The sequence below is a fragment of the Bison bison genome, unplaced genomic scaffold (assembly GCF_000754665.1).
Source record: "Bison bison bison isolate TAMUID 2011002044 unplaced genomic scaffold, Bison_UMD1.0 scf7180017864460, whole genome shotgun sequence".
Lineage (NCBI taxonomy): Eukaryota > Metazoa > Chordata > Mammalia > Artiodactyla > Bovidae > Bison > Bison bison.
Window position 1 is genome coordinate 3,239,859 of NW_011495022.1, and position 23,513 is coordinate 3,263,371.

General features: G+C 42.9%; 1 protein-coding gene across 1 annotated transcript in view; it reads left to right on the plus strand.

The window, feature by feature from the left end:
- Positions 1–14,020, plus strand: part of PDE11A (phosphodiesterase 11A) — a 423,540-nt gene extending 409,520 nt beyond the window's left edge. The window contains exon 21 of the mRNA XM_010859770.1: positions 13,862–14,020. Within this exon, the coding sequence (XP_010858072.1) occupies positions 13,862–14,020 (159 nt within the window). The remainder of the gene's footprint in view (positions 1–13,861) is intronic.
- The last annotated feature ends 9,493 nt before the right edge of the window (positions 14,021–23,513 follow it).

Consider the following 23,513-nt stretch of genomic DNA (forward strand, 5'->3'; position numbering starts at 1 on the left):
TTTTTTTTTTTTTGGCTGTGCTGGCTCTTTACTGCGGGGCTACTCATTGTCTTGTGAGGGCTTCTTACTGCACTGGCTTCTCCTGCCGTGAAGCACGGGCTCTAGGGGGTGAGGGCTTCAGAGCTGTGGCAAGTAGGCTCAGCAGTTGCAGCTCCCGGGCTCTAGAGCATAGACTCGGTAACTGTAGCTTATCAGCTTAGTTGCTCTTTGGCATGTGGGATCCTCCTGGACCAGGGATCGAACCCGTGTTTCTCTCACTGGCAGGCGGATTCTCCGTCACTGAGTCACTGAGGAAGTCCCTAGAATATACTTTAATGATAAGCCTAGTTTCACCTTCCCCGTTTCTCTTTCAGTAGTTTCTAAGTATTCTTGCTTATTTTTCCATAGAAGCTCTGTAATTTAGTTCAAAAACAAATCTAGTTTGTCTCTTTATTGGGATAAATGATCAACAGCTGAAGGTTAAATGAATACAAAACTTCCCAACATTGAGATGAAAAATGGTGCCTATTAGGAAGTTTTTGTTCATAATATTCTAATATTCTCTTCGTTAAACTGAACTTTAAAATTTAATTTAAAAATATTCAGAGTATTCGTCCTGCTGTTCCCACACATAAAAACTTTCCCCATATCTTAGTTTTGGGGAGAGTTAGCAATATAATACAGAGAAGGCAATGGCACCCCACTCCAGTACTCTTGCCTGGAAAATCCCATGGGCAGAGGAGCCTGGTGGGCTTCAGTCCATGGGGTCACTAAAGAGTCAGACGACTGACCGACTTCACTTTCACTTTTCACTTTCATGCATTGGAGAAAGAAATGGCAACCCGCTCCAGTGTTCTTGCCTGGAGAATCCCAGGGACAGGGGAGCCTGGTGGGCTGCCGTCTATGGGGTCGCACAGAGTCGGACATGACTGAAGCTACTTAGCAGCAGCAGCAGCAGCAATATAATAAAGAAGCCACAATAGCGTCTCTTCCTCAGATCTTAAAGCTGACCCCTTTCTATGGACAAAATGCCAGCTAATGATACACCCAGTGGAATGTGTAAAATATTCTTTGTCTTCTTATTCTTTCTCCCCCAAATCTTTATTTATCATGCTGTAAAATTAATAAAAAGTAGTTTCTCTTGCCATATGGAAAGAGACCACTAAAATAATAGAGGATTTTTGTCTCCAAGGATGTTCATCTAAAGACAAGCATCCCTCATGGATACTTTGGTTCTGATTCTCTATTGTTCTAGGGCAGTGGGATGCACAGCCTTTGATGGCTCCCTCCCTGTCTCAGATCTGAGCCCTGGTTGGTGCTGACAACAAGGACCACCTTTAAACTCACAAGAAATGCTCAGGCATCATGAGATTTGCCCTGCACACACCAAGCAGTTCATTAGTACAAATATCAGGTAAAAAACAGAAGAGCAAGTGTTAATAGGGTATTATAGAATCCATTCTTGGAGGTACCTTGATAGTTTACTCAGAAAACCACTCACAGCAAGAGCAAGGAACTCCACATTTTTACAACCCTTTCTGACTCAATGGACATAAATTTGAGCAAACTCCAGGAGATAGTGGAAGACAGGGAAGCCTGGCGTGCTGTAGTCCATGGGGTCACCAAGAGCTGGACACCACTGAGCAACTGAACAGCAACAACCCTCTCCCACACAGGCACCCTAGCTGTTATGTTTAGAGAACCTTGAGCCCAAGCTTGTGAGAAGTATACAGAAAGTACATAGTAAACACATGCTTGCAGCTCAACAAACTAAAATTTTTTAATGGTTCTTTTTACACATTGAAATTTGCAAAAACAATAGATGATATATATGTCTATGGCATCTCAAGTGGCATAGTTTTACCGGGAAATATTTCGGTGAATGGAGAGGTAGATTGTTACCATGTGGCTGTGTTTTACTTACATGTTCCAACCACCGCTTACATGAGGCCCCATTCATCAAAGCCTATGGCTTCTGGGTCAGCAGCTTATTCCTTCCAAGTCCAGATGTTGTCTACACAATGAACATGATTGATTAGCTACCAACGCGCTCTGAAAACCCGACCAACAGGGTAACGTAGGACAGTCTCCTAGAGGGGCTCATTATAGCAGAAGAAGCGGTCCTCCTTGCTCCTGTGCACAGGAGCCTCTTCAGGCTTGCCTGTGATTTACTACTTCAAACCCTCATTTTATTTTCCCAGGGTAAGCTCGAGTAGACAAGTCACAGATAAAAGACTCACTGTCTACACCTAATGCTTGGGAAGTGGTGCTTTTTCATTCCTTAGTGAGGCCTCCTCCCTCCTGGGACTTTGTCCCCTAACAGTGCTGAGGACACTGGAGCAGAAAAGTTGCACCACCGCCCAGACGCTGCGGCCACTTGTGAGACGCAGGCGCCACCAGCATCCTAGTTGAGATCCCTGGGGGAGACTCCATAGGCTCTGTCCTCAGCCTGCAGCATTCCAGGTCTGCTGTACACTTACCCATGGAAACGCTGACCCTTTTAAGTCGATTTTCCCCAGTCTCAGGTTCCTTATCTGTCAAAACAGGGCCAACATCACGATCTCTGCATTGCTGCGAGGTTTAACGAGCTCACATCTGGAGGGGCCCTAGGATGGCACCCGGACACAGAACACATTCAGTACTCAGAAGCTATTAGTCCACTTTGGCCAAATGTGTTTTACTGTCTGTCACTGAGAGCAAGTGTGTGGCCTCGGAACAGACCCAGCCCCGTTTCATTCAGTTGAACGTGGTTTATATTGAACGTGGTATTGAACGTGGTTTATCAAAGTGTAACATGTTCCATTTGCCACAGGCCCCACCTCTCCCAGCTGTATCTCCCAGCCTATTTCATTCATTAACTTTACTGGCTTGGCTGGGTAGACATTGAGTTTAAGATGCAGGGACAGCAGAGCCTGGTGGGCTGCTGTCTATGGGGTCGCACAGAGTCGGACACGAATGAAGTGACTTAGCAGCAGCAGCAACCCTATATTGTGGAAATAACAATGCTATTAATCCAAGGAGACTAAATTCCTGCCTCATTAATTCCTAATGTTAATGTAATTTATAAATATAAATTTTCTACAAAGCAATCCCTTGAACATATAAATAAAATAAAAGTGAAACAAGTAACCTCTGAGAGATTAAGAAGAACATGGAAAGAGAAAGAAAAGAGGGAGAGAAAATTGCAATAGAGTATTTTCTCTTTTACACGCACTACTAATCTGCTTCAAACCTTGGAGAGAAAATGATCTCATTCTAAGTTATTACTCGGAGAAGGGGATGACACCCCACTCCAGTACTCTTGCCTGGAAAATCCCATGGACGGAGGAGCCTGGTACGCTGCAGTCCATGGGGTCTCGAAGAGTCGGACGTGACTGAGTGACTTCACTTTCACTTTTCACTTTCATGCATTGGAGAAGGAAATGGCAACCCACTCCAGTGTTGTTGCCTGGAGAATCCCAGGGACGGGGGAGCCTGGTGGGCTGCCGTCTATGGGGTCGCACAGAGTTGAACATGACTGAAGCGACTTAGCAGCAGCAGCAGACCGTGCCCTTAGGATTCCAAATATAGATCTGCCTCATTCTTACCCTGGATTCCAATGAACTTGCTTGCCCTCCTCAAACCAAGTATTACCTCTGTGGCTTTATCGTCTTTACTTACAATTCCTATCTGAGTAACTCTGTCACATTATTTAGATTTTAAGTTCTCAAATATCACTAACAAAACAGAAAGCTCTGACAGTAATTTTTGGCACTTGCAAAAATCAGACACAGACAATCTGCTATTGCTGAATAGATCCTACAGCTGTTACTGCTGTAAGGAATCTGCCGAGTTAAGATCACATATAGAAAAAGAGTTTTCTCAGCTGGAAAGAGAATCTCACCTGATGTGATAAACGTGGAGTAATACTGAACTACCACTAAGGAGAAAGTAAAAACAGCTAGTTGCTGTTTTTCCTGTCTGAGTTCACTTGATCATTAGGAACAATCCAGGCTAAACGCGTGCCAAGTCACCCCAGACCTCTGATCGTTCCTTCCTTGCAAGGTGAAATCCCATAGCTCTGCTGACTCACTACTAGGAGAGTTGGCAGTCTCTGCTGGTGTCCTGAGTCCCCATAGCATGGGAGACTAAGACTCACCAGCCTTTAAAATCTTTTAAAGAGTCTATTTGGCAGACTCTAGTGGTTCAAGGATAAGGGAGATAAGTGCTAGCTGGTCCCTGACTCTAATGAACTTGGGTGGAGAAGGCTGACCCTTGAGTATTAGCAGCAACTTTTAAAAAATGTTTATTTATTTTTGGCTGTGCTAGGTCTTCATTGCTGCGTGCAGGCTTTTTCTAGTTGCAGAGAGTGGTGTCTACTCTCTAGCTGCCATGTGCAGGCTTCTCATTGCTGTGGTTTCTCTTGTGCAGCAGGGACTCTAGGCACACGGGCTTCAGTAGTTGCTGCACGCGGGCTCAGCAGTTGCAGCTCACCAACTCCAGAGCACAGGCTCAGTAGTTGTGGCTCATGGGCTTAGTTGCCCTGCAGCATATGGGATCTTCCCTGACCAGGGATCGAACCAGTGTCTCTTGCATTGCAAGGCGGATTCTTAAAACTCCAGGGAAGCCCAGCAGCAACTTTTTATGTTGGGAAAATTGAGACTCCCTTATGGCAGCCACCAGTTCAAAGTCTAGTAGGGGATTTCAACCTCAAGTAGTTCCTGCAGGTGACAGAGAACAATAAGGGATAATGGCCAAAGACCCAGTGTTTGGAGCTCAGGGACTCCCTCAAATGAGTTTGAGCAGAAATGGGAATTTGCTGGTTTAAGCAGCCAGGAAACTTAGAGGTACAGCTGACTGGGCGGCATGTGGACAGATCCAGAGGATTCAAAGGCCATCATAAGACAGATGCCCCCATTTCTCTGCCTCTAGCTAGGTATGTTTTGCCTTCATTCTCAGCCAAGCTTTCCTCACACATCCTGGCAGCAATAAGGTCACATGTTCATTCTAGGTAATATCACACCAAGAGAAAGAAGGAAAAGAAAAGCTCATTTCCAGTAGTTCCAGGGGAAACCTTGCAAGACCTTTGATTTCCTTAGCTTGGGTCACATCCGATCCACATCTCTACGTCAATCACTGGTGTTGGTCAGCCCTGAATGATGTACCCACTCAGAGCACAGGGAGTGAACTGTTCCCTAAGGGAGGGTAAGAGGACAGTATCTAGCCTCTGCTGCCTACTACAGTTCACTTATAACCCACTGCCAAAGAAACTTGTCTCACAACTCCTTGATACAAAGATCAATGTGTCCAAGTATCAAGATGGTTAGAACGTTTTGACACATACACAAGTAGCCATAAAATAGAGACCTACATCCTGACATCAATTCTCTCAATCAGGAATTGCATGTGGTACTAGTAACAGAGATCTGCAATCATAATTCAGTTCAGTTCACTCACTCAGTCGTGTCTGGCTCTTTGCGACCCCATGGACTGCATTATGCCAGGCTTCCTGGCCATCACCAACTCCCAGAGCTTGCTCAAACTCATGTTCATTGAGTTGGTGATGCCATCCAACCATCTCATCCTCTGCTGTCCCCTTCTCCTCCTGCCCTCAATCTTTCCCAGCATCAGGGTCTTTTCCATTGAATCAGTTCTTCATGTCAGGTGGCCAAAGTATTGGAGTTTCAGCTTCAGCATCAGGCCATCCAATTGAATACTCAGGACTGATTTCCTTTAGGATGGACTGGTTGGATCTCCTTGCAGTCCAAGGGACTCTTCAAGAGTCTTCTCCAACACCACAGTTTAAAAGCATCAATTCTTTGGTATTCAGCTTTCTTTATAGTCCAAATCTCACATCCATACATGACTACTGGAAAAACCCATAGCTTTGACTAGATGGACGTTTGTGGGCAAAGTAATGTTTCTGCTTTTTAATATGCTGTCTAGGTTGGTCATAGCTTTTCTTCCAAGGAGCAAGCATCTTTTAATTTCATAGCTGCAGTCACCATCTGAAATCACAATCGTTTCAACAAAATAGAAATTTACTTTTCTCTCTGATAATAATAATGCAAATAAGTCAATTCTAGGTTTCTATGATATGGCAGTTCCATAACAGTCAGAGACCCAGGCCCTGTTTATCTTCCCTTAGGACGTGGCTGCCATACTCAAGATTGCCTCATGGTCACAAGATGGTCACTGTAGCTCTAACCATCATGTTAATATTCCAGCAGCAAGAAGGAGAGAGGGGCAAGGACAAGAAGATGCACCTCCCAAATGAATATACTCTCATTTAAGAGTCTTCTCAGAAGCTTTTTTTCTAAATTCTTCTTGCTCCTCCCTGGCCATTCCTAAGCTTTGCTGTTGTTACTTTTTAGTTGCTAAGTCATGTCTGACTCTTTTATGACCCCGTGGACTGTAGCTGCCATGCTCCTCTGTCCCTGAGATTTTCCAAGCAGGACTGCTGGAATGAGTTGCCCTTTCCTTCTTCAGGGAAGCTACCCGACCCAGGGATCAAACTCAAGTCTCCTATATTGGCCACAGATTCTTTACCACTGACCAACCAGGGAAGTCCCTAAGCTTAAGGGAGGCTAAAATGCTTACTGGAAAGGCAACTAGCAATCTCTGATAGAGATACCACAGCCCTGGTGGAGTAAATGACTCCCTCCCCAAATGGGAAAGAAGTCATAAGCCTTTTAAACTCCATCGTGTTCTAGCCTGGGGAAAACACAGCAGTACATGGTGCCTGGAGCAGGTACATGTGTGACATATATAAACGATTATTATTAATTTTCCAGCCTGAGCCAATTACACACTAAAGGTTTGTTTTAAAGGTAGTATATTTAATATGAATGTCTACAAACATTTATCCAGGAAAGTCTTGGTTCACTTCTGTGTTCACCATTATTGTTTGATTATTTGTTTTTCGAAGCAAGTTTTAAAATCTGCTGGAAGCCTCCCGTGGTAGTTAATACATTATCTTAAGCAATTTAATGCAAATTAATTTTAATTTTTACACAACCTTGAGTTTCAGAGGCCATTGAACTGGGGAGGGAAGGAGTGAGGTTTAGGAGGAATCTGTTTGCTGCCTCCCATCTGGACCCCACAGCCAGCTCCATCTGCTCTCACATGTAGTAACTAACACTTCGGCTACTCCCTTGCCAAACACACCATGTGGAAGTTAGCTTATTTTTTTACTCAGAAAAATGGTAAAATGCACAAAAAAGTGTGCACTTCAGGTTTTCTAGAAGACCCAACAGGATTATTTTAGTGTTTGGTAATTCGGTTTTGTACTGCAATGCAAATTTTCCATTCAGCTTTATGGTTCTTTTTTTGTTTTATTTCTGGGTTTCATTACCTTTTAATGCCACAATTCTCCTTTTCTAGTAGGGTCTTGCAACACATTCATATCATATAGGAGCCACCGAAAGGTTCAGGGTAGAGAGCAGCAGGCTCAGATGAATGGTTTTGATTGACCAGGATAGCTGCAATGAGAGTTCATTGGACGGGACTCAAGGGAAGCAGGGAGCCCAGGCAGGGTCAGTGGAGAAGGTGAGGGTCGCCTGAGCTTGGGCGATTCAAATGGCGCTAGACTGACACACGGGGGCACTTTGGAAGCAGGATTGAGAGGACTTGGTGATAGTCTGGATGCCGGGGAAGACAAAGATGTAATGGACGACCTGTAGATTGCCGGGCTGGGCAGTTGGGTGGAGATGCTAATACTTAATTCCCTGAGGGAGTAACCCTGACAGCAGAGGTGGGTTCACAGGAAGGCAATGAGTTGAGTTCAGGACAATTCACGATGTGGCCTTTACAACATGACGGAGGAGTAGAAGGCTAACAAGCCAAATGGGATTCTTAGCAACTACATCATTGCAACATGGCATGTAAAATTCAGGAATATGGCAGATGCAATCGGGACTAATCCTTACCTTTGAGAACCAGGAAAGATTAGCAGTTCAACAGTTCACTAATTGAAAAGTTGGGATTTGCTGCACAATTGGCCACTTCTCTCTGAAGTCACAAACCTTCAGTCGAAGCCTTCTTGTTTCTTGGAGATGCTCTTTATGCATGTGAGTGGCCAGTCTTGAGAATTCTAAATAATTTCAGGTCCTGCCACCACTCGCTTGCATTCTTGCTTCTCCTGTTGAAGGTTTGAGCAGAGATGACACCAGCTGGTCATGCCACCAATGACTTTCCATTTCAAAATGCCAACCCCCAAGTGGGCTTTTGGACATTTTCAATGAGGAAGTTAAATGATCATGGTTGTAAGTAATCACATCTTCATTACAAGGATATTGCCTCAAACAAGACATTTAAGAGGGGCTCCAAGTCTATTTTTAAATTTTACCCCCCCAAATCGGTATTTTAAAAATATTTTAATTTCTCTTTTCTCTACCATGCCATCATATCTGTTAGTTTCTGATTATTTCTCTTGAGTAGGGTGGGGAATGGAGGAAATCAGAAAATACAGTTCTTATTGCCAACACCCTGGGAATATATGAATCAACAATAGGAAGTAAAAACCATCTTCTCTCTTTGGCCTTTAAAAAAAATAAATAGCCAGCTCAGATAATTGCCTCAAAGTTTTTTTAAAAGGTATTAATGATGTAGTTGGACATTTTCAGGTTCAAAGGAAGTCTTTGAACTGCCTTTAGTTTGGTGGGGTTCCTCTCTGCCCCTTTTCAGCAAGAATGTAGGAGTAGGGACTTCTTCTAAGAGCACAGCTTTCTGTTGGCTTCCTCCCCTGGAGTGCATCTGCCTCCATCGATCCAGCAATTGAGTTCAGAGAAGTGACTGTGGTCGACTGAGAAGCACACACGGGCCAGATGATGGCAGATGTAGATCCTGGTGGCAGAGGGAAAGCAAGGCCAAAATCTGCCTCCCAGCAGCTTAGTGAGCTGGTATAAACACGGTCTCAGGAATTATGGCAGTAAGACAGAATACTGTATTCATTTCCCAAGGGGGTCATGCTGGGGTTGTTTTTATAGCAGGATTTTGTAGCAGGTCAGAACGTCCTGACCCTACTCATCCTGACCTTCCCCTGTCTTCCTGCCACTGCTCTGTGGGCAGGGTGGAGGAGGGCTGCTGTTCCCAGAGCTAGAGATCTAGAGATATAGGCCTTGTTTCCACTCTCCCTTGGAGCTCATGGGCTGGGACCCAAGACAGAGTTGTTTAAAACCAATATTAGCAACTTCCACTGCTGGACCATAGTAATAGGGGGGATAAAACACCAAAAAAAAAAAAACCAGAAAAATACACAAAACAAGTTTCAGACAGTGGACAACAGCCACATAATACAGATTCATGAGAAAGGGGAACAAATGAAATGGGCCTGCCAGGTGTCCCAGCTTACTCCCTGTGGGGAGTGACCAGGCCACAGCACAGGGAGGGGCACCCAGGCAGAGTCAGGGGTCTCACTGAGATAAGGAGGCAGAATCAGGAGTCGAGGGAGGCCAAGGAGGTGAGCGTTCTGGGAAGAGTGGCAGAGAAGAGACGGCTGCGTGAGACAGCTCCAGAGATCTGCAGTGGCCCCTTGAGTCTTTGTGCTGTTCGCTCCCTGCACGTGAGGAAACCACTGAGGCTGGAAAGATCTAGCAAAAAGGAGCAAGCAGAGTAATCCTCAGAGTTCACAAGGGCAGGGAAGTAGTCCATGCTTCCACCACCCAGAATTTTAGAGAAAAACCTTGAAATATATGATGTTCTGGGCACAGTTCTCAGAAGATTACTGTCTTAATAATGGGGCCAAATTAGCCCTAGACTAAAGTTTGCTCCAGATCCACCAAGGGAAGCTTAAAGACAAGCCTCAAAGGATCATGTTATTTCTAAGTAACCTAAATGCTTTCCCCAATAAAACTGCTGCTGCTGCTGCTGCTAAGTCGCTTCAGTCGTGTCCGACTCTGTGCGACCCCATAGACGGCAGCTCACCAGGCTCCGCCGTCCCTGGGATTCTCCAGGCAAGAACACTGGAGTGGGTTGCCATTTCCTTCTCCAATGCAGGAAAGTGAAAAGTGAAAGTGAAGTCACTCAGTAGTGTCCGACTCCTAGCGACCCCATGGACTGCAGCCTTCCAGGCTCCTCCATCCATGGGATTTCCCAGGCAAGAGTACTGGAGTGGGTTGCCACTGCCTTCTCCGCAATAAAACTGAGCAATGTTTAAAGTAATGAAAAAAAAAAAAAAAAAATCCAGCACACATCCCCTGAAGAATAGAATGGCTACCCATTCCAGGATTCTTGCCTGGAGAATTCCATGGACAGAAGAACCTGGCAAACTACAGTCCATGGGGTCACAAGAGTTAGACATGACTGAGAGACTAACATTTTCACTTTTTTTAATATATGTACATAATATACATACTTATACTGACATAGGCATAAAATGTTTCTTGAAGGATACCCAAGAAACTGGTAATATCAGTTGCTTCTAGGAACAGAAACGGAATCTCTGGGACAGGGGGTGAAGGGAGATGTTTAACACTATACATATGGGACCCTTTGTATTCACTAGACTACATGTCTAGTGAATGTATGACTTATTCATAAAATATAGAATAAAATGTATGTGCTGGTCACAAGTGGGCTCACGAGTGGAGCCTGACTGGAATCAGGAAGGACGTGAGGCCCCTCAGCCACCCGGATGGCCAGATGCCTCCAGCTGTGTCCCCAGGGTGTAGAGGGTCCTGTCAGTGATGGGCCACCAACAGGGTGGGGGAGCTGAAGTGGCTTGGGAGCCCCCAGGATATCCATATATAGCCCAAGTTGGGTTTTGAGGTCAGTAAATCAACCCTAACCTACACCTGGAGGTGCACAGGAGTCACTGGTTTACTGCTCAGTTCAGTTCCGTTCAGTTCAGTTCAGTCGCTCAGTCGTGTCCGACTCTTTGCGACCCCATGAACTGCAGCATGCCGGGCCTCCCTGTCCATCACAAACTCCCGGAGTCCACCCAAACCCATGTCCACTGAGTTGGTGATGCCATCCAACCATCTCATCCTCAGTCATCCCCTTCTCCTCCTGCCCTCAATCTTTCCCAGCATCAGGGTCTTTTCCAATGAGTCAGCTCTTCGAATCAGGTGGCCAAAGGATTGGAGTTTCAGCTTCAGCATCAGTCCTTCCAATGAACACCCAGGACTGATCTCCTTTAGGATGGACTGGTTGGATCTCCTTGCTCAGTAGATTTGGGTTTAAAGGGAGAGCACCCAGAGGACTAGAACTGTTAGGTTGGTTACAGGGATACATAGCTCAGTAGAAAGAATGACGTTCTAAAATCAGGATGAAGAGGAAATTGGACACACCCACCCAGGGAGGACATGAGTTTACTACCTCTGGACATGTCTAAACACTGAAAGGTCACACGGAGGGGATGTCACAGAAGGGACTCAGCATCCCACAGTGGATGGCACCACGCACATAATGTTTAGTATCCCTCTGTGTGTGTGTGGAGAGTGAGCAGAAGGGTGATATGTCCCTTTTCTCTTTTGCTAAGAGAAGAGTTAGTCAAACAAGACAGATAACCAGTAACATTTGCACAGAATTTATTGGGTATCACTCACTGATGAGAAGTTCGTAGGAATACCTGTATCTTTCTAAATACTGGGAGCAATTCTCTTGCTGATGGTATGTTGCATGTAATCACCGTAAACCTTGGAATTTAGATTTGTGGATCATGCCTTGCCTTCCTAATATTCTAATAGTTCCATATTCTCCCAGCTAAGTGCATTTCTGTGTAACAAATTTATAGTGTAAGAATTATTCTTTAAGATGAAGTTCTTGCTCCCTTTGCCTAGAACCAGCACCTGACTAGAAGAAAATGATATTCCAGTATGGCAATTCTGTATTTAAGGAGAGTATGAAATAAAGAGAAAAGGGAATACTGAGAAATATGTACCACCCCCTCAAAAAATTTTATATTCAACACAAAGACAGCAAGACAGAGAACAAAGAGCTAGACAAAAGAAAGCAATCTGTTTGGGGCTAAGCCAAATAAATTTAAATAGTTTTAGAAATAAATTGGTGGAGTAATTCGAATCATGGGCAGGTGCTATGAATGTAATTTAGTAAATGCTCGGGAACCTGCCAAGGAAGAGAAAAATGTGTTGCTTTTGAGATCATTTCCCAGCAGCTTCATAAAAGAAAACTGATTACAGGAATTTAATAAGTAAAACAGAGCCAGAACTATAGTAATCAAATGAGTTTTTAATTACATTTCATGCAGGAAAAAAATTCCAATTTGTGCTCCTGGGATTAAAAAAAAAAGTTTAGAGAAATGCTTTTGTAGCAGGAAAATAACATAAACACTAATTTCCATAGGAATTATAGTGGTCGGTTTAATTAAAAGGCTTGATCAGAGCAAAGAGGAGCCAGTGCCAAACTATACTAAAAGCCATGGCATTCATCACCCCCTCTCACACTATTGTCTAAATAAAATCACTGCACTGAGCAGAAAACAGGCACCTGCATTTTTCTCATAATGTAAAGGGGATTTTGATTACTGCCTGAATTATCATGTTGCTGTGATTTATTATCATATGGAATAACGAATACATCCAATTTCAAAGTAGACGTCATTGCTTGGTGTGATAAATATCACGATGATGTGCTCTGTCTGGGGGACGTGAATGTGAAGGGGCTCCACCTGGGCCAGAGTGGAGTGCTCGATGCTCAGCAGGCTCCCTGATTATTTCTGGACTTCCAGCCCTCGCTTAACTTCCATCTAGTCACATCACACTTGTATCTCTGAAACTCCCCAGAGTGGAATCGTATTTAGGGAATGCTTCTGGTCTTCCTAACACACTGCAGTCATGATCAGGGTAGTCCATCCTCAACAGAAACAGCTCTTCTTCCTATTGGAGGACTTTGCTCTGGGGCACCTGCCAACCACCGGTCAGGCTTGAAGGCTTTTCGGGAGGTGTCCTACAATGGCGGCGGTTTAGTCACATGGTCACAGTTTGTCCCCCTTGTGATGAATGGGACGCACCTGCAGGGTGTCTCCATGGGACTCCGGGTATAATCTGTGGCCACAGAACGCTGACCAAGGCATTTCCAGGGGCTAAGCCTCACAGCTCCATGATCCTTGTTTTATTCATTGCTATGTCCCATTAGAGCCGTGATCCAAGATTTGTGAGGCTGGAAGTTTGTAGTGTTTGGGAATAGGAAACCATTGATTTTTTTTTAAATGATACAAAATTAAGTGCAAAACAGATATTTAGAAGGGTCTCCTGCAAGTGAGGAGGCTGGATCCTGACCTTTCTTAGCCTTGGGGTTGGTCAGCCTGTGGCCACACCCTACCTTTTCTCTCCCTCATTTCTTCCCCACCCCTCCATCTGTCCCTCTCTTCCACACCCTTTTCTTTTCTCTCGTGTCTATTTCCATGCATGTTCTCACGTCGATCTGTACACTGAGCACTGTTCCCCGATCCTGTGCTTTAAAAAATGAGCTCCTCTCATTTCAGGACTTTACCTGGCCTTTCTCATTCAGGTGAATCCACCCAGATTCATCTATGGTGGAGCAAATGATAGGTTTATTTTTGTAAAAATTTCACTTCCTGGTCTATTGAGATCTGGAGCCCTCCTTAGCAGGCAAAGATACACATATTAGTAGACTTGTGTGAGCTGAATATTTTGTTTCCTATTTGATGTGAATTTAAAACAGGATCATAATCAAATTGGCTGGCACCCCCTGGAGCAGTACACAGACATCTGTCTTATTTTTTCATTTTCTCTATAAGCTCTATTAATACAACACAGTGATGTTAAGTGCATATTTGCTTCTTGTAAATAGCTCATGTTTACCAAAATAATCATCATTTTCATTTCTTACAGCCCATTTCCATTCTCCTCACAAGTGAAAGCTAGAAAATCATGATCATGATTGGTTCCTCTCTCCCCTACCTGCTTTTGTTTTATTGTAGGCATTGGTGAAGGTCAATGTGAAACTGAAGCCAATGTTGGATTCCGTGGCCACCAACAGAAGTAAGTGGGAAGAGTTGCACCAGAAAAGGCTGCTCGTCTCCACAGCTGCCTCCGCCCCCTCCGCCAACGTCATGGAGACCAGGGATGACAGAAACTAACCCTTCAGGCCAGCTGCTGCTGCAAGATGACTGCGCCCTGGAGAACCGGCTTCGGTCCCGCACACCATTCTTTTGTTCCTTTAAGCTCAAACAGACATAAAACCTCAGGGATGTGCTGAGAAGCATGCCTGGACTTTCACCTTTAAGTGTGGTGTCAGCAAAAAGGGCAGAGGAGGAAGTGGGGGCAACAAGCACACCCCAGGACCCTCACCTTTCCCTGATGAGCACGAAGATTCTGGGCTGAGACGAAGATTCTGGGCAGAGGGCAGCTGTGGGTCCAGGCCCTGCTCACTCGGAGCTGAGGGAACGCTGAACAGTGAAGGCGTCGTTAGCGCTGCTTCATTTTGCATACAGCTATTCTGTTTGTTACAAGCCAAACAATGCCTGCCTTTGCTTCCTCTCCCAAGCTCCCTTTTGTGCCAGACTGTCCTTAGAATCCCAATTTGTATCCTGTGAAGATATCTTATTTTTAATCCTAAAGCTTCTTAATGATAGATCAGAGCCTTCAGAATTGCCTACCTAAAAGAGACACCTATATTATCCTTACAAAAACCAGCCATTCCCAGTTTCCCCTAAAAACGTCCATAGTAGGAAGACAGCAAATGTGTTTGTCTGATTGATGTTTACACAAGATTCGTAACACTGCATTGGGATTGTGGTCCCCTTTTTCAGTTTTTAGATTCAACCTTCAATGTAGATCAAGTCTTCTCCTAGCAGGATTGATAGACTATAATTAAAAGTCAGGATACAATTATGTAAAGTTTAAAAATAAAATAAAAAAATAAATAAATAAAATTAAAAAAAAAAAAAAAAAAAAAAAAAAAAAAGAAAGAAAATCTATAGGTGGATTTACCATGAGTGACACGGGAACATTCAGAACTATTTCCAACAGTGAGACATTTCACAGGACACAGCAGAGCCACGGAGAATAATCATTGACAACTTGAGTTCTAGTGATGAGTTTCAGCATGAAGTTTAAGGTTACTGCCAGTGCCAACTGAAAGCCAAATGGAGGGCTCCCCAATTTTGGATTTTCCTTAAGTATAAAATATAATGCTTGAAAGATTAAGAAATAACAGTCTGGGCAGTGAACAAATATCCTACAGAAATCCAGGTTTATAACAGGTAAGAATGTGTACATGCTAAATTGCTTCAGTCATGACTGACTCTTTGTGACCCTATGGACTGTAGCCTGCTAGGCTCCTCTGTCCATGGGATTCTCCAGGCAAGAATAGTGGAGTGGTTGCCATGCCCTCCTCCAGGGATCTTCCCAACCCAGGGATCGAACTTGGGTCTCTTATGTCTTCTGCACTGGCAGGCAGGTTATTTACTACTAGCACCACTTGGGAAGCCCATAGATAAGAATAAGCTCTATTAAACAGATGCAGAGATTAGGATGCTAAGAGGCTGAGGACATTGTACGCCCTATCCAAAGGCCCCGCTGTAGGGCTTTCCTGGTGGTCCAGTAGTTAAGAATCTTCCACCACAAAGGAACTAAGATCCTGCATGCCATGAGGTGCAACCAAAAAAAGAAAAAAACGAAACAATGCTGGGCTAGAAGCTAGACTTGTGCCCTAGCTCTGGCACTATTCTCTGGATGGCTTTAGACAAATCACTAACTTCTTCCTTTTTCCTCATTTGTCAAATGAGATTACACTAAGAAATTATTTTCAAACATAACTGAACCTTAGAACTCTTTGTTCAAATAAATCTTACAAAGAATCCCCAAGACATAAAACATCTAAAAGTCCAAGTCCTCTGTTTGAAGCTGGGTTGGGGGAGCCCTATGAAGCCTCATCTCTTTGATTACATACCCAGCGGCCCATAAAGGGCCTCTGAGGAATTCGAAATCTCTGGACCAGATGAACCTTGAAGCCCATTCCAGTTCCAAAAAAAATCTAAAATTTAAAACCACTTCTGTTCTTGTTGTTGCTGGTCAGTGTCAGTTATTAACTTTACTCAGAGAAAGAGGGGCCAAGTTCCACCAAGGACATTGTCTTCCTGGCACATAGTAGACGTTGGGGGAATGTTTAAAGAATGAGTAAATTAAGGAACCAAAACAGAAGTAAGGGAAGAGCAAGGTAACCATGAGGAAGAAGAAAGATTCTACATGACCAGAAATGGAGGAAAAGAAAATTATAAACCAGGCAAATGGGGGAAGAGGAGGAGGGAAGGGAGGAGAGCCAAAAGAAAATGACTAACAAGGAAAATACAGGGCCCAATGCAGGCGGTAAGAGATGGCCAAAGGGAAGGTGAACGTTAATCCAAACAAGGAAAAATGGCACTTGTCATCAAAAAAAAAATGAAGGTACGTCCTGTCATCAATTGCTTAGAAAAGAGACACACTTGAGTAGGGAGCGGACTGACAAAAGAGAGAAGGAAGGAGTGGGAACCCTAAAAAATAATGTTCCCAGCTAACCCTCTACCACTGTCTCTGTGGGGAAGACTGGAGAAACTCGAGGAGAAAATACGTGCAGGAAAAATTGCCTCTGCAGAGCAGGTGAGTGGAGGTTGTTCAGATTTATGGATTTTATTAAGCCAGTTTTCCGAGTCACTCAGCTATAAAGGAAAATAGCTTCTGCCAGGCTGTCTCCCTCCTTCAGGTGAGGAAAAAGGGTGGGTGGAGGCAGGGCCAGACCCTGGTTGTGGGTCTGCAGTTAGCAGGACTGCAGGTGTTTCCAGCCATCGCGTCACATCGTGTTCATGTCACAAGCGGGAACTGAAAATCAGTCCATGTGAGGCAGAGGTGAACCCACGTCTGTCGTCCTCCCTAACGATAAATAAATAAGTAGCCCAGAAAGATGAATGCCAGTGTATCTAGAGCAAAATTTTAAAGCATGTGCTTTATGATAAAACTAGACCCAGGGTCCGATGGAGACTGCAGACAGCTACATGCACTGTGGCTACCCTGAATGTTGATGCTGCTTATTGCTAAGGGGAATGTAATTTATAGCAGAAACCCTACGGCTTCCACTAAGGTTGAGTTTTCCTCTCATTTTCTTGCCTTTTTATTGGCTTCACTGCACGGTTGCCAATAGCAACATCCACTGGTAGCAAGGGGAGTTCAACACCATTGCAATCTGCCATACAGTGGAGCCCTGACAATGTCAACCATCAATCAAGTGGCTGTTTGTAATTGCCTCCATCTATTTCTCCTGTCTCAAGGTATCTTTCCTATTGTGGGTCAAAATTCAGAAACTGCTGACTAATGCCAGGTCTGTTCCTCCATGACCATGAAACAGTCGAAAAGGAGGGTAGCAGGCTCCCTGGAGCCGAGGACCCAGAAGGTTAGAGGTTGAACTTGGGAGTTTGGGGTATTTTAAATCTAAGTAATGTATAACTTTAAGAATTTGAGGTATGTGTGGTTACCCATATACTCTGCTTTCCCAAAACAGAAAAAGAGAAAATTTCCCAATCATTATTAATGTTTATTTCCTATTGGAGGAAGGAATTTAAATATGAACCTTCTTATAAAATCTCCAACTGACCAAATGTTCGGTTCTCTTGGCATTTATGGTTGAAATGACTTCATCCTACTTTGTCCACGAGGTGTATTTTTCTCAGGCAGGCTATTTAGCATTTTATTAGTCAGTACGTGGATAATACATGCACAGCCTACAATATAGCTGGCAATCCCGGCCAGGAGGGACAGCTTGGCAGACTGTGAAGGGCACCACCCCAGCGCACAGTGGACGGGGCTCCCCCTGGCCTGGCTTGTTATCTTGGGACCCTCAGGTCTCGGATTTTCCACCTGTAAAATAAAAGCCCGGACTTTTATTCAGTTCATTCGTACACCAAAGGACCAAGCTGTGTTTAACTTTAAAAAATTACTCCATGTAATTGTCTTATTCACTCTTCTCAAACAAGATAGGGATAAAGAGGTCATCTCCTCCCTAAAGACAAAATAAAAAGTTACCTATATGGAGTAGATACAAAAACAACCTTAGAACAGATATGTCTGAGCCTGTCATGATCATAAAAGACATGGTCATCAGTATAATTTTTTAAAAATACATCCTTTTATTCTATAAAGGACAGCTTTAGATTATCTCATAGCATAGATATCCCATAAATGGTAGTCAGTTTAATTTAGAATTTATAAAGTGAGTCAAAAGAAGTTAAAGTTGCATGTGTTTTCTGTTTCTGAAATCTTCAATGTCCACATATTTCCAGGTATTTTATATTTAAATAACCGTTGGGTTAGAAATAATCGTTAAAATTTTGTTAGTGAAATAACCATCTAATATTAATGCTACAGGAATTCAGTTGCTTTTTTCATGTATCAAAATGTATCATATTTGATCCACTTACCTTAGGTCATTAAACAGAATCTGCTCAATTTACTTTGTGGTAGAATTATTTTAAAATCCATTCCTCCTATTGACTCAATGAATTACAGGAAGATAAAATACAGTTTCATCTCCATTAATAGTGTGAAAAACTCCTGCCAAGTGGGACAGAAATCTAACAGATTAAGGGAAGATTTACATATAAAGAAAAATGTTTGGGCTGGAAAAACAATATTCAAAAAGGATTCATTAAAGCAAAAGAGTTAAACCTAATTTGGGACCCTAAAAACTATGGCAGAGCCACTGCAATGGAGTTTCACTGTCTGCTCCAGAATAACAGTCTCTGAAACAATTGTTATGTCATGTGCTGTAAAGAACTCCCGAACCTCGAATGTATCAGGAAATGTACAGGTTGAGTCTGACTATAAGAAGCCAAAATTTCGTAAGTTTCATAAGTGAACCATGATAGAATGAAACGTATAGACGGCAGGAGTGATGTGTCTGGGGAATTTCACACTGAGCGCTTGGACTTAACAACGCCTGAGGTCCTGCTTCCATTGTTTGTGTACCTTTTCCTCAGCTGGTAATTTGATGCTGTATATCTTTTCTAATTTAATTTTGAACGTTCTTACATATTTAGTCCATCTCTCAATAGCACTAAAGATAAGTTAGTCACCTGGGTAGCACATCCCTACTAACATTGTTGAACGTATACACTGGTACAAAAATATGTTTGTTTTACTAAGTGAATGAAGTATTTGCTATAAAAAAAAATGTGTTATTTCAGGCCACCATTTATCTTTGTGTTCATTTTCTGTGTATCTGTATTAGAATCTCGGTTATTTTTTCTTTAGATTTAGATGAAATCATATTTAGATGAATTTTTAAAAAACACAAATAGCATTGTATGGAAACAAGAGTTTAGGTGTTGGTGAATCTCATCCTCTTGGGGAAAAATATTTTTGCCATTTTATTTTGATGTACAATATTCTACAAAGGATCTACTGATTTGCTTCTTAATTATTATTGTTTTACACAAAAGAAGCAAAATATGTCTTCAATTGACTTATCGGACATCACTCCTTTTGTGTAGATTTCCCAGGCTGATGTGTCATTATAGGAATACTACATTATAAGACTCCTGGACCATTTCACAAGCATCTAATCCATGATTTTGAAACTGCTTTAAGGGAACTAAATATCTTTGTTTTTAACAAAATGCTTAAAGCTTAACTAAACCTCTAAAATACTCTATTTCCCTTGAGAAGGGTGATTTAAGGGCTGAAAGAGGCAGGCATGCATCCAAAGACCTAGGATTTCAATTCTGACTGTCCATTTAGCCCATTAACCTTGACTTCATCTGTGATGTTTGCTTGTGTAAGAAGAGAGTGGGACAGCCCTGTCCACGGAGCATCTTCAAGATGACAAAAGGTTCTTAGAATTACTGAAGTTTTTCTGGAGGGATAAGAGTCTGCAGCCCAATGCAGACGAGTTCCCTGTGCCTGTTATAGATCACTCAAATTTGCATGGGCAATTACACAGGGGGATCGCATCAATGCAGGGCCGCCAGCCACTGACGCCATACAATTACACAGTGGCTTCGGTGCTTAAACTTTAAAATTCTTACACCATTGTGCCTGTTCTATTAGAACAAACTGCAGCAAATGATCCAAAGCGGATTCCAATGACTGGAGAGGAGGTGCTCAGGGGGAGAGGAAGAGGTGCAGCCTGGCCCCTACTGGCCAGCTTAAGCAATCACCAGTCCCCGCACGCGGACTGAGGCAACCACAGGGTTCTTTGTGCTTTGTAGTCCGTGTTTTTCAGGTGGAGCCAACGGTAAGAATTACCTAATTCACAGTAGGGCTGTGAGGATTAATGAGGGAAGTTAGGCAGAGCAGGACCTGGTCCTGGTACAGAAAGTACTGCATAAACACAGGGGCTTAGAGTAGCTCTTTGTTTGGATGGTTGATTGATTTCATTGAATGCAAGTATCCACAGTTGTGCCTTCTCTGGTAATTGCATTTATAAACAGCAATGTTATTGTGCTCTTCCTAATAAGTTAATTTCAATAGTAACACCATAAGCCCCCAAATATAAGGTACTTGATTAAAAAAAAAAAGGTATATCCAAGAAGGAAATCTAATAAAAATATTAATAAAGCTGGAACCACCAGTGAAAGGAGAATTCATGAGGTTAAATGTCTTACCATCTGAGCATAAATGTTCCCAAGTGTTGATCTGGTACACAATTTTCCCAAAACTCTTAAAAGATTGAATAGATGCACCAAAAAGTCAATCAATTACATTACCAATTTGACAAAACTTTATTATTTCTGCCCCCTTTGTGGTGGAAGATTTCGGGGGGTGGGAAGGAAGACGCAAGGGGACTGAACCAATAAGGGGGCTGGCCACATCCTGAAGAAAACGGCTTGAGATGAGAGGGATCAGACATAACAACTGGAAAATGGTTTTGCAGGAAGTCTTCCTTTGTCAAAGAAATTGTCTGACCCCAGCTACGATTGTTGAGATGTTCATAAATTACCAATGTTTACCAATAGGAAGTGATTACATTTAGAGGATAAATAAGAAAACATACTTTTCCAACTAGTTTTAAAAGAGAATATCAACTAGATTATACATAAAATAGGATATGGAATTTGGTCATCTCACATTTGACAGGCAGAAATATAAGCATGTTAAGAACCAGACATCATGCTTTTAGCTCCTATCCATTTTGCCCAAATGAAATTCTTCTGTGTGGTAAATATGCCTCTCTTCATGCAGCAAAATCCACCCTGAGTCCAACACCATTTTCCTAAAATCTAATTCCTTTCAACAAGGCACTAAATCTTTTTACTGCAACCACCAAATGCTTTCTTATTGCTAGAAATGGTACAATACACTAACTTTTTGATACATGCTCCAGTTTTCCAAGATTGTCTTGGAAACAAAATGATCCTTTATGACATTTTATAATATCCCGCCCCATTTATTGCTTTCCAGAATTTCTATCATTAATTAAAGGGCCTTCTTTCACCATCCCCCACCCCACCAAAACCTAATCTATTCCCCAACTGCCTGTCATAGACTAAATAAAAGTCGGTCTATCACAGCAGCAGGCATGGTCATGCCAATTTCACAGTGTGATTTGTGCACTCATTTCATTTTGAAAATGACCCTGCCCTCCATCTGTCTAAGCCGAATGTCCTGTTTTTTTCAAGCCAGGCCTCAGGAGCAGCAGCACATGAAATAAGGAGGAAGAACGGCTTCCCTCCTGCCCACTTCAGCAGCCACATTCACACACAGACAGGGGAAGCAGCACAAAGAGGGGTCCTCAACTGATGCCTGTAGGGAGGGGAGAAGTCTAGGGGAGAGCAGAGGCCTTCTATTTTGGTTCCATTCCCAAGAGGCCATTTGAAGGGGAATGCTTTCATGATGCAAATACAACCCTGAAAATCAGACTGCTTGATTAAAGATACAAATGATAATTTCCTATTTCCATATTCATAGCACCTCACCCAAAGTATCAGATTACACAAAAGGATTTTAAAATATTAATATTGAGCTTGAGTTTCCAAGGGACAAGTATAGTCGGGTAGTCATAAAGGTGAAGACCCTCCCCCAGCCACCCACCCCACTCCTGGATTACTGAGCAGCACTAGCAAGCATCCTTCAGCCCAAGCACCTCCCTGGGTTGAAGGCCCTAGAAGGGTGTACCCAGAAATTGAGTTGAAAGAAGACTCAGAGTACAGTTATAGTGGACCTTATCCATTGCTTTCTCTGGGGATCTTAGGTGGGCCAGAATGCTATTCAACCCATCTGAAATGGGTACAGTTTGTCCCTTTCTCAGTATCATGAAGGGGAAGGTTTCTTGTCTGGTCCCACCCAGAAGAACAGAGATCTGTCAATTTCTCAGCAAGGTAAGCTGAAAGAGCACAGAAATTCCATTGCTTTAGGATATAAGCAATGTCTCCTGCCTGCTGTACTAGGTGACTAGGAACTATACCACCCCCATTAGATATTTTATAACACCTGCTCACAGCTACAATTCAGATATGGAAGTTCAAATGTCTATTGCCCACACCATGTTGATTGGTTGTTTTAATGGAAGGAAAAAAGACACTACTTTTCCAGCACACAATGTGGCATCAAACACAGGGCCTTTACAAACTCATCTATAGGAAATACATGGAATAGGTTACAAATAGTCGCTATTTCCTACTGAAACTAGCTGCTGAATATCATGGCAATTCTGCTGTGCGCTCTTGAGCAAATTGTTTGCTCAAAAAAAAAATTTTTTTGCTGTGTGGTCTTGAGAAAATTCTTTAAAACTGTCTAGTACACAGATTGTGTACCTGTAATAAAGAGAACACACGTGGTGTTTAAGATTAGAAATAAGGTACATCAATTGTCTGAGGGCCATACAATATGGTTAGTGGTGGCACTGGAATTTATGCACAGAAAAGATGTTATGGGCAGCAAAAGGACTTGATTGACTCTTTAAGTATACAGGAAAGATGTGATTTTATTTGTACACTTGTTTACTTTGGTATTAGATAGGCCAATGTACATCATGGATGATCAATGGAGATGTAGGGGGATTGAGGAAGATTGGTTTCTTACACGTAGTGAAAGCTGGGGAGCCAGACCAATAGATATGGCCAAGATTAAACACTAACATCTACTCAATAATAACTGTTCCTTGTGGAGGGCGGAGGGAACACCTGGATCTAAAATTAAACGCCTTCCAGTACCAGATAATATTCACAAAACCATTTCCCATCGTTAACTTGCGGAAACGACAAAAATAAGAATTATCATTATCTACTGCATATTACTTAGAAAGTGTGCCAAGGCAGCTTAAAAAGAGAAGCTACTCTAATTCCAAAAGAATTCCGAAGAGATAGTCCACGTTTTCCTTCTCATTAAATTATAAAAACTAACCGACACCATGAGTATATATTGCAAAGTGTATGAGGCTAAAAACGTAAGGGGCTTCAGATCGCAAACCTTTCTTCCCCGAGCCAGAGACAGGTGACACAAAAGGCGGCCAGCAATTTTAATCAACAACACTAATGGAAGGCAAGAGGGTCCGTCCTTCAGAGACTACGCCTCCCAGCATGCAGCGCTGCACGTCCAGACGCCTGCGCGATCGGACCAGTGCCTGCCGGGAAGTAGAGTTTCCGTTTCGGAACTGCCCCGAGG